The sequence below is a fragment of the Crocodylus porosus genome, unplaced genomic scaffold, assembly GCF_001723895.1.
Source record: "Crocodylus porosus isolate Cpor-Errol unplaced genomic scaffold, CroPor_comp1, whole genome shotgun sequence".
Lineage (NCBI taxonomy): Eukaryota > Metazoa > Chordata > Crocodylia > Crocodylidae > Crocodylus > Crocodylus porosus.
This window is the reverse complement of record NW_017728886.1, coordinates 41,533,048-41,548,271: the sequence shown is the minus strand read 5'-3', so window position 1 is coordinate 41,548,271 and position 15,224 is coordinate 41,533,048. Positions and strand designations below refer to the sequence as shown.

The window sequence follows — 15,224 nt, the reverse complement described above, 5'->3', positions numbered from 1 at the left end:
TCTTATGGTCCGAAAAATACGGTAAGTATTCATGGCATGGCAGGATGCATAGTTGTTAGGACCGGAGAACAGATCCTATCATACTATTTTAACATATGCCAAAGGCCTAACAAAGTTCATGTCTCTGAACCAGTTAGTCTCTAAGGTGCCACCTCACCCTACCTTCTGCCTGACTTCAGACTAACATGGCTGATCACATCTACATTGGAAGGCTCTTGTTAAAATCAAATGGACATTTTATATAAAACAGATTTTTTTCCATTTGATGTATTATGTTACCAATTTTGTAATGAATCATTCTTCATGTGTTCCTTTCAGAGTTTGTGGCCAGAGAGTGTGTTTTTATTCTCTTGATTTTGAACTAGCTCAGAAAATTTTTGTTTGTTTTTTGCTCTTATGTAATGAGGTTTGCTGTTAGCACCTCAAAGGCTCTTATGGTTTAAATTACAATTTTTCTCTTCCTTCTCTTGTTCTGACAACACTTTTCTTTTGTTACTTTTTCTTTCGGTAGCCACGTCTTTTGGCTTCCTTTTCACTTTCCCTGATGACGAATCCTCCCTGCATATTTGTTCTTTTAAAATTAAGGTGATATATTTCAGCTCAGAGTGCTCGCCGGAGACCTACCTCTGAAATTACACGCCTCTCCCACTGTCCTGCCTGCTTCTCCCTACCGTTCTTTCCCAACTGTCACCTTCAGAATCTTGCCTGGAGTTTCGCTGCCTGGTGGAGCCACCATCTTCCTGTCACCGTAGAAAAGAGTGGGGAAGGGCGACCATTTCTGTCCCAAGTAGGCAATTAATATTGCCTGTCAAGACTGATTCTGTGAACATCACAACGTGAAATAGTGCTTCTAAGAGTTCAAGGTACTCTAGGGGGGTGTTTAATGCTCATGTATTTTTGGTAATTTCTTACCATCATTGTCATAATTTTCTCTGCATCTTCTCCATTCACTTCTAGCTTCTCCATCTTGTAGTGTCCCCCAACTACTGCCACAAAGCCATTTTCCTTTGTGGTCACACAGTTAGCATCTCTCTAGCTGTCTTGAAGACATATGAAAGCTTAACCAGATTTGTGTCTTGTTTCTGGTAAAAATTCATTTGTAATTACTCCTTGTGATTTTTAGTAAGAAGTATAGCTCCCATAATATTCTTATTTTAATTTTACAGTTTAAATTAATTTTGATTAATGCTACTGAACTTTAATTTGTTATGTTAAAGCGGAAAGCAGCTTTATTATACAGGTGGAAAAATTTTAGCTGGCAGCTCAAAGTACAACTCCAGAGGGACAGCTCATGTATTTGTACTGTACGTTAATGTAGTGAAACATTAACTACCTTTTCCACAAGGGAACAGTGGACTGTTAATCATGCACTGGTGTGACATTGTGACATATCAAGTGAATTTTGTACAGGTGAAAGTATCAGATTATTTCTGCTCTGGGGGCATGAAATACTGTTTATTTAAAGAGATTTACAGGGCGTAGAAACTGCTACAGTTCAGTATGTCTCATTCCTAATCTGGCAGGCCGGTTTTGCTCTCGTGCATATTGAGTCACTGTGTTTCTTGTTTAGACTGTCAAGAGTGGGTGGAAGTACATTGACAAAATAGTGTAAAAGGTGATGGTGGTTTTTGTGAAGTAGACTTTGTGTCAAGAACCAAACAGGGAAAATCATCTATAAATTCAGAGGTACTTATTATGGTTGTTTTATGACCTACCAAATGGGAGACCCAGGTACTACTGTTAAGCTTGTTCTGTTACTTCTCGGCCTGGAAGATGTTGGCAAACTGTTGTGGTTAGGCTATGTGGTTGAAAATATGGATCTTCACTCCAGATATGTACAACATGATTCCTAAGACCAACATTTAAAAAAAAATAGTGCCTAACTTCCTATTTTAAGCACCTAAAGAAATGGTCTGATTTCTGAAATACTGAGCACCTAGGAGAACACAAGTTCTTTTTACTTATGTGCCCAGTTTTTTTTTAATCATGTTTGAAAATTTTGATCCTTTGCTGTATTATCCCAGCCAATTTCCTGGTATCACAGCATGGTAGAACTTAAACTTAGGCTCAGTTAAAAGTTAGGAGGGAAGACTTGGAGAAAGACAGACAACCATCTGGTTTCTACCTGGACCAGACAGGAATTGAGGGTTTTGGAGTGACAATTCCAAAAGAATAGCATGAAACTTCTTCAGAATTTGAGCTTCTACTGGGTTTGAATGAGGTAAAAGAGTGCTGAGTTAGAAGCAGTTGAAGTAGTAAGAATCCTAATTCCTAAAATGTGACATAGATCAAAGTCTTGACTTCATCAGTATATGCAGTGTGTATTTCAAAACACCTGTACTATGAACCACTGTACAATATATTGATTTTAAAAGTGTGTGGGGGGTTGTATTACTAGGTGATTTTATATTGCATCAATAACAGTACATGAAAGTTGTGTTTATTTGTATTAGAATACTGAGTTATTTTCTGCATTGTATTCTGCATAAGAACATTTTAGTTGAATCATCATGACAGTGCAAATCATTGAAGTACATCCCTGGCTCAATAGGTATGGCAAATTTGTATTTTCTTTCAGATAGATGCTCATTTATATCACTAGTAGTGCATATATAATTATTGCAGTTGGGGGTTGGATGTTTGGAAAAGATGACAATCCTAACGATAGAGGTTCTTTTTGAAGGACAGTTCATTGCTTGCTTCTCTTTCCTGGTTTGATCCAGAGACAGGACCTTGTGTGCTTATATGCTTCTGTTTTCAGTAAGGTGGTCTGTTAATGCTCAGCTGACCCACTTGCAAATCCCATTGATCACTTATTTCCCATTTTTGCTCACAAAAGAAGCATATGGGGATATGGTTAAGAGCCACAAAGGGACCTTGATGCTTAAGTGTCAGTTTAGGTGCCTAACCCCCAAATGTTGACTCTTAAAACTCCTACTGAGCTGACACCAACCCTGGAACGCCTGAGGTTGTGGGTGCCAAGGTTTCCAGTGGTAAAGTTCCTTGGTGCTGAACGTTCCATTCCTGGGCATGCTCAGAAGCACCTCAGTCTGGCTAGTGCTGAGTGGTTTGGCGCCTATCTTGCACCTGTGCATCAACAATATCCACAGACTAGGTTCTCTTTTGCCCATCTCAGCTTCGGGTTCTGATCTTGGTGGTATTCTCAGAAGATACCTGCCAAATACAACTCTGCACAGAACAAAGGAGGCTGTGCTGCTGACTGTCCTCCCTACTTTATCCAGTAGTTTGGCAATTAGAGCAGTCCCCCAGGATTGCCTTGCTCTCCACTGTATGAGCTGAAGCTGGAGTAATTACCTTTTTAAAAATAAGGATTCAGTAGAGCAGTGATCAGAACCCAGGTCTTCTCTCCCGGGGCAGGCTGCAAGCTTTAAGATATAGAATCATGCTCACAGTTGCATCCTTTCTCTGTCCTTATTAATATTCTTAATGCTGACCAAAGCGGAGCAGCTTTTACAGGAGGAACTGAGGATGTATACCTCCAACATCTTCAACCTTTTTAGACCTAGAGCACCCTGACTTGTGGGCAGAGGGAGCCCCTCCTTTTCCTGACATGTGAGATGTGTCCTTTCTCCCCACCCTCCCTCCCCATTTTGCCTTGATGCATGAAGCTCGGGTTGCCCTTTATGCACTGGGAAGCATAAGAGCAGAGGCAGCACATTATGTGTCCTGTCCATGGTGGTGGCACTGCTGGTCTGAGCTCTCAGACAGGACAGCAGCAGCAGCAGCTTCATAGCAACCCCTCCTAGCAGGCCTGGCTGGAACAAGAGACATCCCTCCTGCCACTGCTGCTTCCCAGTCTAGCCTCACATGGCATTTCCTGGAAACAGGGCTGTGGGAAGGCTGTTCCACCCGGCAGCACCCTTAAAAGGATCTAATGGCACCCCAGGGTGTTGTGGACCTCTACTGAGAATCATTGCCCTATTCCTACAGGATACTCCCAAGTGAGGTGGGAAATATAAGTTCAAATTTCCTGGACGAGGAGAAGGAGTTAGCCCCCCCCGTCTCCCACGCACTGTGTACGTGTTCTAGCCACAATGTCTAGAAGAGGGAAGCACCACTGCCTTCTTCAGATACTGTCTCAGGGACAGGACCAACTTACCAGTACTTCCCCAGAGTTTCCCAATGCCTGAAGAAGGGTGTTTGTGCCCGAAAGCTTACAAAGAACCTTTTCCCAACTATTTAGTTGGTCTAATAAAAGATACCACATCTACCCAAATAACCTTTCCAGTACTTCCTTGGTCTTTCAAAGACAGGCTTAGTGCCCTAACTCCAAGAAGGCCTTGTACAAGCTTCGGAAAATTTGGATTTAAATCCATCAGCTTCTTTCTGACACTTATCTACTAACAGAGCCAGCCCATGCAGGTGTGGCTAGTTAAAGGCAAGAGCAGCTGCCTCTCAACCAGTCATCAGCTAATGAGTCAGTGTGCAGAAGTCCTGCATTAGAAGCCAGTTATTTATTAGTCTATATGTTAAATAGACTTTTTAGAAAGCGTGGTTTTGCTCTCCCTCTGATTGCAGGATGCGCTCTGAAAACAGAAACATAATTCATTAGGTTGGTTATTTTATTTTGTATGTTTTTTTCTGTTCCCGCGCCTTCTTTTAAATATAGCCTTAGTAATACTATAAAACTATCAAATTTAATCAAATGTATGTCTTAAACTTATCTTTTGCACTTTGATCATTATGGATAAATTAATTAGAATAAAATGTTATTTATTTGTTAACACTTATTTTTTTATTGTCAGTATGGAAGAGGATGCCTGAATTGCTACATATATTTCTTGTTGTTCAAATTAAAACAAAAAAAGCTAACATTATATTGGAAATCAATTTCAGGTTTTGTTAAAATCATTATTCTAAAATACTTTAAAATTGCCAGATTTTTTTCCAAAGATAAAAAAATTATAGAAATCCACATTCCCAAGAAAGAAAAAAACCAAATCCGAATGTTTTTGTTTTCATTGCCAGGCGTATAGATCTATTATAATACTGTATCCCTTATCCCTTGTATTTGCCAACTGTTCAACTTTTACTGAAAATGAAAGTTAATCTTCCCAAGCTTTATCCCTTGGGCCTGTAGAATGTGTTGCCTCAGAAAGCTTTAAGCCAAATGCTTTTTCAAAGGGCTCAAGACTTCTGCGAATTACAGAATGTCATTAGCTTTGCTGGTACTATAATAAAAGTAAGTAAGCACCCTGCTTTAGGGCACAAAACACTGCTGGTGCTGTTCTAATAGGAAAGCGAGGGATTGGAAAGGATTCCTTTCCTGCGTTTGCCATACAGCACTGTATCATTGGTAAACCAAGGAGACTTAGTGGTGGTTGCTGTTGTGCAGTGCTTTTTTTGCCCTTAAAGAGGGAGGACATTTTCTCCTGAGGCATTTAAAAGTGTTGGTTACTGTTGGAGGCTGGGCACTAGGGTACTTGAATCTGAATCAGTGTAGTGATTTTTCTGACTATTTCATTGCATAACTGGGTTGAAAAGAAGTATTTTTGTAAAGAAGGTCAAGTAGTATAGCTTTCCTGACTAGGACCAGGTTTTGGTATCCCTGTGTATTTGGCAGGTATACACGGTAGATGGTACCAAGATCAAATAGTTTTGGTCTTGATACAAGGACCTGGCACCCTGGAATTAAGCAATTTAAGGTTTAATATCTCTCTGATGGCTTATTTTTATATGACTTTGTGGACTCTTCAGAGCATCTGCTCACTGTGGCAACTCCTTAGAGCACAGTCTTATACAAAATGGGGAGAAATGGAAGAGTCAGGGTTTTACAGCCACAAACAAACCTACACAAGCTAGTAATTTTTTCTGTGGGTGGCTTTTATATTGTTATGGCTCACAAAGGGGAGAAAGTCTTCTTTATCTAGCTCTCCTTGAACACTTCCTGCTACGTAAATAATTTCTTAACTCTGATAAAGAAGTCAGGTGTGACAAAAATTGATCAACAGTTTGGCATAAGGCAGTATCTTACGTCTGACAGGAGCTCAGTTTTGCTTGTTCTCTCATACAAATAAAATCTCTACTCTGGGGGAGAAATAACAGTAAGTTAATCACAGGCCTTAATTTGACAATGTTAATAGCTGTCTAATTGTTACTATGGCTAGGAACTTGTATTTTTCTGTTAATAGAAAAGATGCATAATTCCTTTATTTAAGAGTCTGAAGTGTTTTTATATACCTGTTAAGTTAAAGGAAGACTGGTATGTGTGTGTATTTTGCGGGGAGGGAGAGGCAGGAAGGAGAGGGGATGTCACTTATTCAGGTGTAAAGTATCCTGCCTGTAGATATAATGTTACTAATTCATTTTGTTTCAGTTACTCTGACAGAAAAGAAAATTGTTATCTGAAGATGGAGAGAAACGAATCAGCAAATTATCCTGGAGCTGGAGCTGGAGGAGAGAGTCCATTCAATAAGAACCAGTATCAGGGTAGGGGGGTTCCACCGGCCCAATATTGGGTCCAGACTCATCCACCGGCAAGCCCTTCACCTTACGTTTTGAATGTGGAGAATCCTGATCTGCTGCCTCCTGCCTACCAGCATCAAGCAGCTGGAGAAGGAATGCCAAATGATTGTCTGGCTGCAGTCCATGACAAGCCCCCTGCATATCAGAGTCCTATGGAAGAGTCCAGCCAATTCTCTGACAAGGCTATCCGACAAGGTAGAAAGAGGGTGAATTCCTGACCTAGGCTGCATTCTGAAAAGCAGCTATGCTAAGGGGGCACAGGAGGGAACTCATCCAAAGGCACTCTTGGATGTTACTGTCCTTGCTGGGGAAATTAAACATGGGGAGCTCTAAACACTAGCCCATGATCTTACTAATGTATCTTATGTGCCCCTAGTACCATATTGGAATCTCACAAGTCTCCCGTAAACAGTGTAGCATACTTGCTGGTGCAAGATAACATAAATTAAAAGTTGACCAGGGTTCCCTCATTTATTTTTATAATGAATTACTTTTTATGCTTTGTAGGTTTCTCTATTGGAAACCATTATGTGTGTCGAAAGTACTGCAGAGCATCTATCAAATTAAACTATACTCTTTGAGGATTTTTGGTGGGTGTTCAGGTTCTATAGCACAACTGGAAAGATGGCCACTTGCTTGCCAGAGTATATGATGTTTTAAAATCTTGATTTTAGAGGCTTTCACCACTTCAATCCCAGCGCTATCTATATGCTGAAAATCTCAGCAAACTCCAAACCATGTCCCTATAGTCTGTCTATATAATATTGAGGTTCAGCTTTAAGGGTTGAGGACAGCTCAAACCATGGGCTGCCTATGCCTATCTTGTAGTCAATTACCACAGTTGTCCACATTGTAATTTTTGAGCATGCCATTAAGGTGTGTCCCAAATACCCTTGGGGAGCCCTTCTAGGAACAGATTTGTAGGTTACTTGTCTCTATTTCCTGAACAGGAGGGAGAGAAAGATGTGGAAGTGTCAGAAGTTAGGTAGGGAAGTGCTGCTGGCAGACTTCATGGGCCAAACACACCACAGATAGAAGTGGACTAGGAAGTGAGTGGCTATAGGGTCAACTTCCAGTTCAGAAATTTAGCAAAGTTTCCAGGAGTGGGCTGGATTACCCTTGGGCCCAGCTAAGGGGCTCACGGTATAGATGATTGGCAGGTATGGGCTTGAGGTAAAGTTAACATTATCAGTGTTAATTGATTGTAAGAGCTATTTTGGCAACGCCAACATGGAATTTTTAGCACCACTAAACGTAATATTCAACAAATGATGCTGCAAAATATATCTCCATAATCCCATTATGGATTGTGCTCCCAGATGCTTCTTAACTTTGCAGCCCTCTAGAACACCCATGGCTCTCTGGGACTGTACAAGCATCTTCTCAGGGGTATGTTCAAAGTGATCTGTGGTGCAGTTCCCCACTTGCCATTTACACAGCTTGATATGGATATAAAAACTTGTTTTGTCCCTAAAGGACTTTATATTTTTTAGCTAGATTTCCTGGCAGAAGGTGGAATTCTGATAGCTATTTCATGGTTGTTCACATTTAATATTTGTGTTTGGTTGCATTTACACACTGCATGGACTGATTTAGGTTCTAGCCCTCCATGACTCAGATGTTCCATGAACTTAGTACCCAGATTCACCTTTGGAGCCAGGTCTTATTTCTTTTAAGGCCTTGCCTACATTAGGCTGTTTCTGCTACCAAAAGTTCTGCTGACAGAGACAAGCCACTACAAGAGACCAGCCAGAGCACATTCACAGCTCAGTGGAACCAGACAGATCCATGTAGCTCTGCTTTACAGCTGTGCTGGCCAATTGTGGAAGGCATAAGGGCACTGGGAGCCAGCATGTTTGGCAGGTGTGCCCTGTGTTCCCTACCTGATTTCCTCTTCTGCCTTCTGCTTCCTGCCCTGTCTGCTGCTGTGCTGTCTGTCCCCTCCCTGATCTGCTGCATGCCACGCAGAGGCTGTCCCTGCCACTTGTGGTACCCATGCCTAAGGTTGGCTCCAGTATGAGAAGGCATTGCTGTTAAAGGGCTATCTATGGCAGTTGGTAGTGGACATGGTATGCTTACCTGCAGCTTCTGTAGGCTTTTTACCATTGCCCAGCAGCTTTCTGTGTGGAGCTGGTGTTGCTCTGCCAGCTGAAAGAAGGGACTGTAATTTCACAGTGGTGCTTTGGGTATGGATACAGTCATATCTACATAGTCTTCAGCAACTGTATGCTGGCAAAAGTGCATCTGGCACTAGAACACCTAATGCCTTTTTGAAAAATGCAAAAAACTTTACTTAAGAAAAATCAGACGACTACTTGTGGCTTGCAGTATACATTCTTCTTGCAGGCTAGTAAGTGCCATATCTACTTCATTCATATTTCTCTCTCTGTAGCAATCCGTTAGTAAGCTGTGTATATGTGTGTGTGTTTTAATGCTATAGATATAATCTAAATTGTTTCATTCACGCAAGTTTAAAGTGGAATGATGTTGAGCACAAATTTACTGAATCCATCTACTTTGAAATAATATCTGCATTATTTTCTAGCTTTCGTCAGGAAAGTGTATCTCATCTTGACTGTTCAGCTGGCTGTAACTGTTGGCATAATCTGCATTTTTATTTACTGGTAAGTGTTTTGCAGTGCTTTTTTGTGGGTTTTTTTTGTCCTTGTTAATGTATCAAGAGCCAAAACTGTGATTCAGTTCAAAGCAATCACAGATCTGTTAGAATTGGCTTGTAAATTCTGCCAAGAGCCCTCCTCCTTGTCCGGTTAGTCTCCCTTTTCAGACTAAGTTTCACCAATTTGATTCTTTTCCCTGCAGTGATCTGTCTTCTGCCCTTCTTAGCTGCTTCTTACAGGTTCCTTACCCAGCTTTTGCCAAGCAACATTTTTCATTCCTTCCCTTCCTGCCTCTAGTCTCAGTCTTTCCAGACTTCTCTTCCAAGTCCACTCTCATTTACCCTCCATGTGGTTCTTTTGTTATATATGCATTCAAATGATGCAGTCTTCCCAATGAGCACCTTGGATGCTGGTGGTAGTGTGGGAAGCATCATTAGAACCCAGGTGAGAGTCCTAGTTCCACTGTCCAGCACTAACCAGCCAGGAACAGCCATGACTGGGAAAGTCTGACTCTCCAGGCTGGAGAGAGTGCATGAATTCCTGTCCTATGTAGGAAATGTGACAGGATGGAGAATGCTCAGTGAGCATGGAGCTTTACTTAAGCCACTGGTTCCTAGCCTTTTCAGTCAGGGCACCCTCTACCACTTTTTTAAATTGTGGCAGCAGTGCCAGTTGTGAACTACTGTTGTGCTCAACTTGCCTTAGTGCTTCTGTACCAGGTACTGCTGGCAGGTACAACTGTCTCATGTGCCTGCTGCATGTATGCATGTTCCTCTTGGGGGGTGCCGGGAAGGGCTGGAGCATAGATGAGTACTCCTGTCTGCTTCTGGCTTGTCAGAGAGCCCTAGTACAGGAGGAGCACATGTGTGCTGCAGCCCTGAATTCTAGGGATTTCTCCCTGGCTGTGGCAGCAGCAGGGATGGTGCCTGTGGGGCATGTTGTGGCACCCCAACTAAGAAGTGTTGACCTAAGCACGAGCATGTCTTTATTGAATATGCCCAAATGGCTTATTTTTTCAGTCTGACACTGTGCAAATTTGGCCAGGTTATTCCGTGAGGATGTCAGAAAGCCAAATCCTTGAAGTTAAGGCCACCTCATGCCAAATCTCAAATTCCTGTCCTAAAGCATGAGGATGCCTGAGCCTCTCAAACAAAAGGTAGCTGGAAGTCTCTAAAGTGGGCAAAATGTTCTGGCTGAAGTAAAAAGTCCTGAGGTCAACAGCTGCCACATATTTGCACAACTTGAACACTAATTTAGCAAAAGGGGTTTTTTTTGCTTGTTTTTTTAATAAAGCAACTGATGTCTGACAGTGTCAGGAGTTTACCAGCCTGGTTGGTGGTACTGCCAACCCTACTTGTCATGGCTGCTTTAAGTTGTGTGTTTCTGGTTCATGCCTACAGCTCTGGAGGAGTGAAGAGGGCAGAGGGAATTAATTTCTTACTTCAAGTGGGAGGAATTCCTGCTTGTGGTGTGGAAGGCCTCTGGTTTAAAGCTGAGGTTGAAGCAGGCTTCTCAACTACTTTTAGGTATGATGAAAAATTAAGTTTCTCTTTTGCATCACATCTCATTTTCAGGTTTCTTTTCAGTTTGGTATAAATGCCCCCAAATCCAAATTATGAAACAAAGCCAGGGAGGACAGCTTTATTAGTGACAGGCTTAGAAAATCTATTCACCCAGAACTTTGTCTCAAACTCTGTTTCCTTTTTGTCTTGGATTAGGAGGAGACTTAAACTATGGATATGGATGAATCCCTGGTTTACATACGCTCTGTTGTGAGTACATGGCATTTGGCTAGTAAGAGAGATGTTCCATTATGAATGTTATATAATTTTAAATGTTATATTTAAACTGTTTAACACAAGTTCTTTCTACCTCTTAGTCCAGCGATCCTTATTTTGGCAATTGTCCTTGCCTGCTGTGATAATGCCCGCAGAAAATTTCCATTGAACTTAATTTTATTGGCAATATTTGTAAGTACCTTACTAGAATTAATGAAGGTCTCTTATTGTCTATGCTCCATTTCCACTGATGTGTGTTATTTCTATTCCAGTAGCTGATTAGGGGCCCCTTACGCTAGGTATGATAGCCTCCTTAGTCAGGCCCTGTCTTGAAGGGATTCTGTGCTAAATAGATGAGCCAAAATATTGGAGAGAGGTGGTGTTGTACACCCTTGTGTTTATCTGTAAGTGGGGCCATGTGCAAGCATTGTAAAAGCACAATTAATTTTGCTGTACTTTCTTAGAAATTGCTTTGTGTCCACACAAACTGTAGACCGAGGGAGAGAGACAGATGCAGACAGAACAGTGACACTTCAAATGCAGTTCTACCTTTCTGAATTTCACTGCCCTGAGAGGCCGTCTGAATTGGATGTGCCTGTCTCATCTGCAGACACCAAAAGACCCTGTTTTAATTGGACGTGCATGTAATCTGATGCCATTGGGACCATTTTGCTTTGCAGTTCTACATAAACTTTCAATAAGATTGTGAACTTCCTCATCCTCTGGTGGGAGGAGCACATTCTCATCCCAGTGTAGGTAATGGTAATGACTGCCAAACATTTTTCCTCCTTGCAACTTATTATTTCTGCTTCATTTATAGACAGTCCTTGAAGGTCTAATGCTTGGATCAATTTCAGCGTAAGTTTTTGGCCAGTATTTGAATTGTTGGTACTACCTTAATTGTAGTTCACTGATATTTGGTTTATGCTTGTGTTTTAGCCTATTCGATGCGGATGCAGTGATGTGGGCCATTGGTGCCACAACGTTTGTGACTTTAGGACTATCTGTATTTGCTCTGCAGACAAAAGTAAGTTTTCATTAATACCCTGTCAGCAAGTTACAGTAAGTTAATAAACACCCTGTCACTGAATTACATGGGCCTGGTTTTTAAAGCATGCCCTCATGGCTTAATTGGAAGCTTTGTGGCAACTAATAAATGCTGGCTCCTCATGGCAATTACTCCATTGTGATTGCTGTTAAAACACATAAAATTATTTCAATTAATTAAGATTTCATATCAAATGGCAAAGCACCTTCAGTAACTTAGCCTTCATGTATATATGACTGATTGAAGTTGATATGTTAAGTGTGGCAATGCTTGCCCCTACTCAGTCCATTGTAGTGGCAGTCTTGGGAGACTGGTGATTCATAATCACCAGGTATCCTGTCCTGATTTTTTTTCCTTTATTTTAAAAATCACACCAAGGTTCAGGCATAAGCTAGGTGATGAGAACCTCAGTGGCATTGGGACTTAAATGGCTATGAATATGCCCATTGGTAGAAATGTAGCTGCCTATAGCCATGAGGGAGGGGTTTTGAGATTCCTGGTGGTTTTCTAAAGTGGCAGTTAGGTTCTCAAGTCTCATTGTGATTCCAGCCCTAAATACTTAAACAAAGGACTCTTTCAGCATTACTCTTCAGTAAGGAATTCCTATCTAGGAGTAAAAATCTGTCCTTTCTCTCAGCTCTGGGAATTTGTACAAGTAGCAGCTCTGCTCACCCATGTGACATGCTGTGCAGGAACTGAGACAGTCAGATCTAACCAACTGAGTTTGAATCTCTATTTTATCTTCAGTGGGACTTTACCATAGCATCTGGAATCCTCCTAGCTGTAGTCCTGGTGCTGATGGCCTTTGGTATTCTTTGTGCCATCTTACGGTCATTTGTGAGTATACTTCACACAGTCTCTTATGAAAGGTTACAGTACCTATGATTTCTTTTAAAGTTACCTTGCCTTACTTTTAAATATTCTCTGTATTTTAGTTCCAGCTTGCCTTAAGACAAGCTACCATATGGCTCCCTGCATCTACTGGTTTTCTCTAAGTGGCTTTGCATTTCTCTGAAAAAAGCCTTCAGTATCTTATCCCTTATCTCACTTCTGTCAAGCTTTGCTACAGAATGCCTCTCTTCCCTCTCCCATGCTATATCAAAATGCAGAGCCAAACTCCTGGGTGAAACTTTACTGATTTCATTCAAATTTAACAGGGATAAAATTGGATCATTCTGTCTGTGCAACAGACTGAAGTAGATCTTTTAAGTTTCTTGAATATAACAGAACTCATGGTAGCATGATAATGAAGAGTCAGTTTTACATAACAGATCTGTTTGGATCTAGATATAATTGAACTCACTTAAAGACCCTATTTCTTTCCCCCACTGCAGTGGCTGCAGATAGTCTATGCCTCAATAGGAACATTGGTCTTCAGTATAGTAAGTATTTCTTTCTTTGTTCCTCTTTTTACCCCCTACAATTAATCTACAGAGACTTTACTGCTCGGAGGTTGCCTCACACAGCAACTTGTGTAACAATTTCAGAGGTTCTAACCTGATTAAATATGGCTCTGGTCCTGTCTGTACAACAGGCAGTGGCATAACAAGCAGAGCTGGTGCCTGGGGCAAACCCTGTGAGATTAGGGAGTGAGTTTTGAGAGCTTGATTTCTGCACTGCTATAGTGTGCATGCTGGGGTAAGATTAGGTGGGCTGGTGGTGGAAGTGCATATGGCCTACACAGCACAGAAAGAACCACCTTGGAATTTTAAATGGCTCTCTTTGCTCAGTTATATTGCAGGCAAAGCTACCTCAAACTCTTTTGTTAACACAAGTGATGCTCCCTCCTCCTATATAGGGTTCTATCGTTTGAACTTTGACATTCAGCTCCTCAGAGCTCTGTTCATGTCTATCAACTCTCTTAATCATTATGCAGTTATTTTCAAGAACAGGCACTGCCTGTGTATATATTGGTATCTGTGAAGAGGATCTCTGTTTAAAAAGCTCCCAGTAGGCAGCCCAAACACTTGAGTTGGTGTTTAAAAAAATCTGGTCATGTTAAGCAAACTTGTAAAAATTGAAGGAATTTACACTTGCTACAGTGGCTAAAATTTAGCTATTGAACAATCTGACCAGTTACATCCATTCTTGTTTATGGAAAAATCACTGGGACCATAACAAGCACTTATCTGCCAGAGAGAAAATAGTTTATATGGGCCAGGAGAGTTCACATTTTGTATCTGTAAAACTGATGGGTTTTCTTGGGTTTATCTTTCAGTATCTCGTGGTGGATACACAGCTCATGCTTGGAGGAAAGCACCGGTATTGTTTGAATCCTGAAGAGTATGTCTTTGCAGCACTGAACCTCTATCTCGATATCTTAAATATTTTCATGTTTATACTCCAGTTAATTGGGCTTTCACGCTGAAAAGCTACTGCACTTGAACTGAGACATGACAGGACAGAAACCATGTGAGGCAAAGTCTAGGTGCAAAGCTAAAAAAAACACCTTACAAAAAATGTTCTTGGTTTCAGACTATTGCCACATAAAGAATAGTTCAGTAAAGTACAACTCTTACACCTGAAATCACACACAATTTCAAATGGCCCTCCAGCAGCCAGATTTAAGCCCACCAACAACTCAATTTAAACATGAATTTCAAAAGTGAAATCCTCGTGGAAGGACCAGACAAGGTTTGTAGCTGTGAGGAAATAAGGACAAAACTAGCTCACACTCAGTATTTGGGTGTATTTATTTAAACAAGGGTTCAAATAGTGCCTAAAAATTGTGATAAGATGAATCTGAAATAAGCTACCTACACTGTCTTGTTCATATATGGATACTGTGACCTAGTTAAGTAATTCTTTACATAATTCTATATCTATTTACATTTGACATAAAGTGTGTTGTATCTTGAAGTCAATTTTTACTGTCGTAAGTGTCTAATCCATGTAGAGGAATAAATCTAACTGTAATTGGTGTTTCTTGTATACTTCTTTGCACTAGAAAAGGTGATCTGGTGATGTTTTTCCCAGGTAAAACCATAATACAGCTACCAATGTTTTTTTATGCTTTGCAGTGAGAATAAGGGGGAGAGATGGAGTCCAGATAATGAAACAACTGGAGTTTTTCCTATTCTATAGACAACAAGGTAAAGGACACTAGCTGGTAGCAGTGGGTCTAGAATAAGGCTTTTCCCCCTTGTCAATATCTTTGAGGTAGGAGACCAAGAAGCTCCAGTTAAATACAGCAAAAGCTTTGTTATCCAGCACCTATGGCGAATAGGTGGTGCCAAATAACCGAATATGCTGGTAAGCTGAGAGTCTTTGCCTTTTCGGGCTGCTGCCCCATCC

General features: G+C 41.0%; 1 protein-coding gene across 2 annotated transcripts; it reads left to right on the top strand.

The window, feature by feature from the left end:
- The first annotated feature begins 587 nt into the window (after window positions 1–587).
- Window positions 588–14,851, top strand: LOC109308734 (protein lifeguard 1). Of its 2 annotated transcripts, none has more exons than XM_019533151.1 (10): window positions 588–787; window positions 6,338–6,681; window positions 9,032–9,110; window positions 10,823–10,876; window positions 10,984–11,074; window positions 11,703–11,740; window positions 11,822–11,909; window positions 12,678–12,767; window positions 13,265–13,312; window positions 14,149–14,851. In XM_019533151.1, the coding sequence occupies exons 2-10, from the start codon at window positions 6,372–6,374 to the stop codon at window positions 14,296–14,298; spliced, it is 948 nt and encodes a 315-aa protein (XP_019388696.1). In that variant the 5' UTR covers window positions 588–787; window positions 6,338–6,371; the 3' UTR covers window positions 14,299–14,851. The 2 variants fall into 2 exon arrangements, with proteins under 2 accessions (XP_019388696.1, XP_019388689.1); XM_019533144.1 differs by lacking the exon at window positions 588–787 and adding an exon at window positions 4,191–4,573.
- The last annotated feature ends 373 nt before the right edge of the window (window positions 14,852–15,224 follow it).

Coding starts and splice junctions, on each gene's coding strand:
- LOC109308734 (XM_019533151.1), top strand. CDS start 6,372: ATGGAGAGAAACGAATCAGCAAATTATCCTGGAGCTGGAGCTGGAGGA. Junction 11,910..12,677: donor TATTTGCTCTGCAGACAAAA/GTAAGTTTTCAT, acceptor TTTTATCTTCAG/TGGGACTTTACCATAGCATC. Junction 12,768..13,264: donor GTGCCATCTTACGGTCATTT/GTGAGTATACTT, acceptor CCCCCACTGCAG/TGGCTGCAGATAGTCTATGC.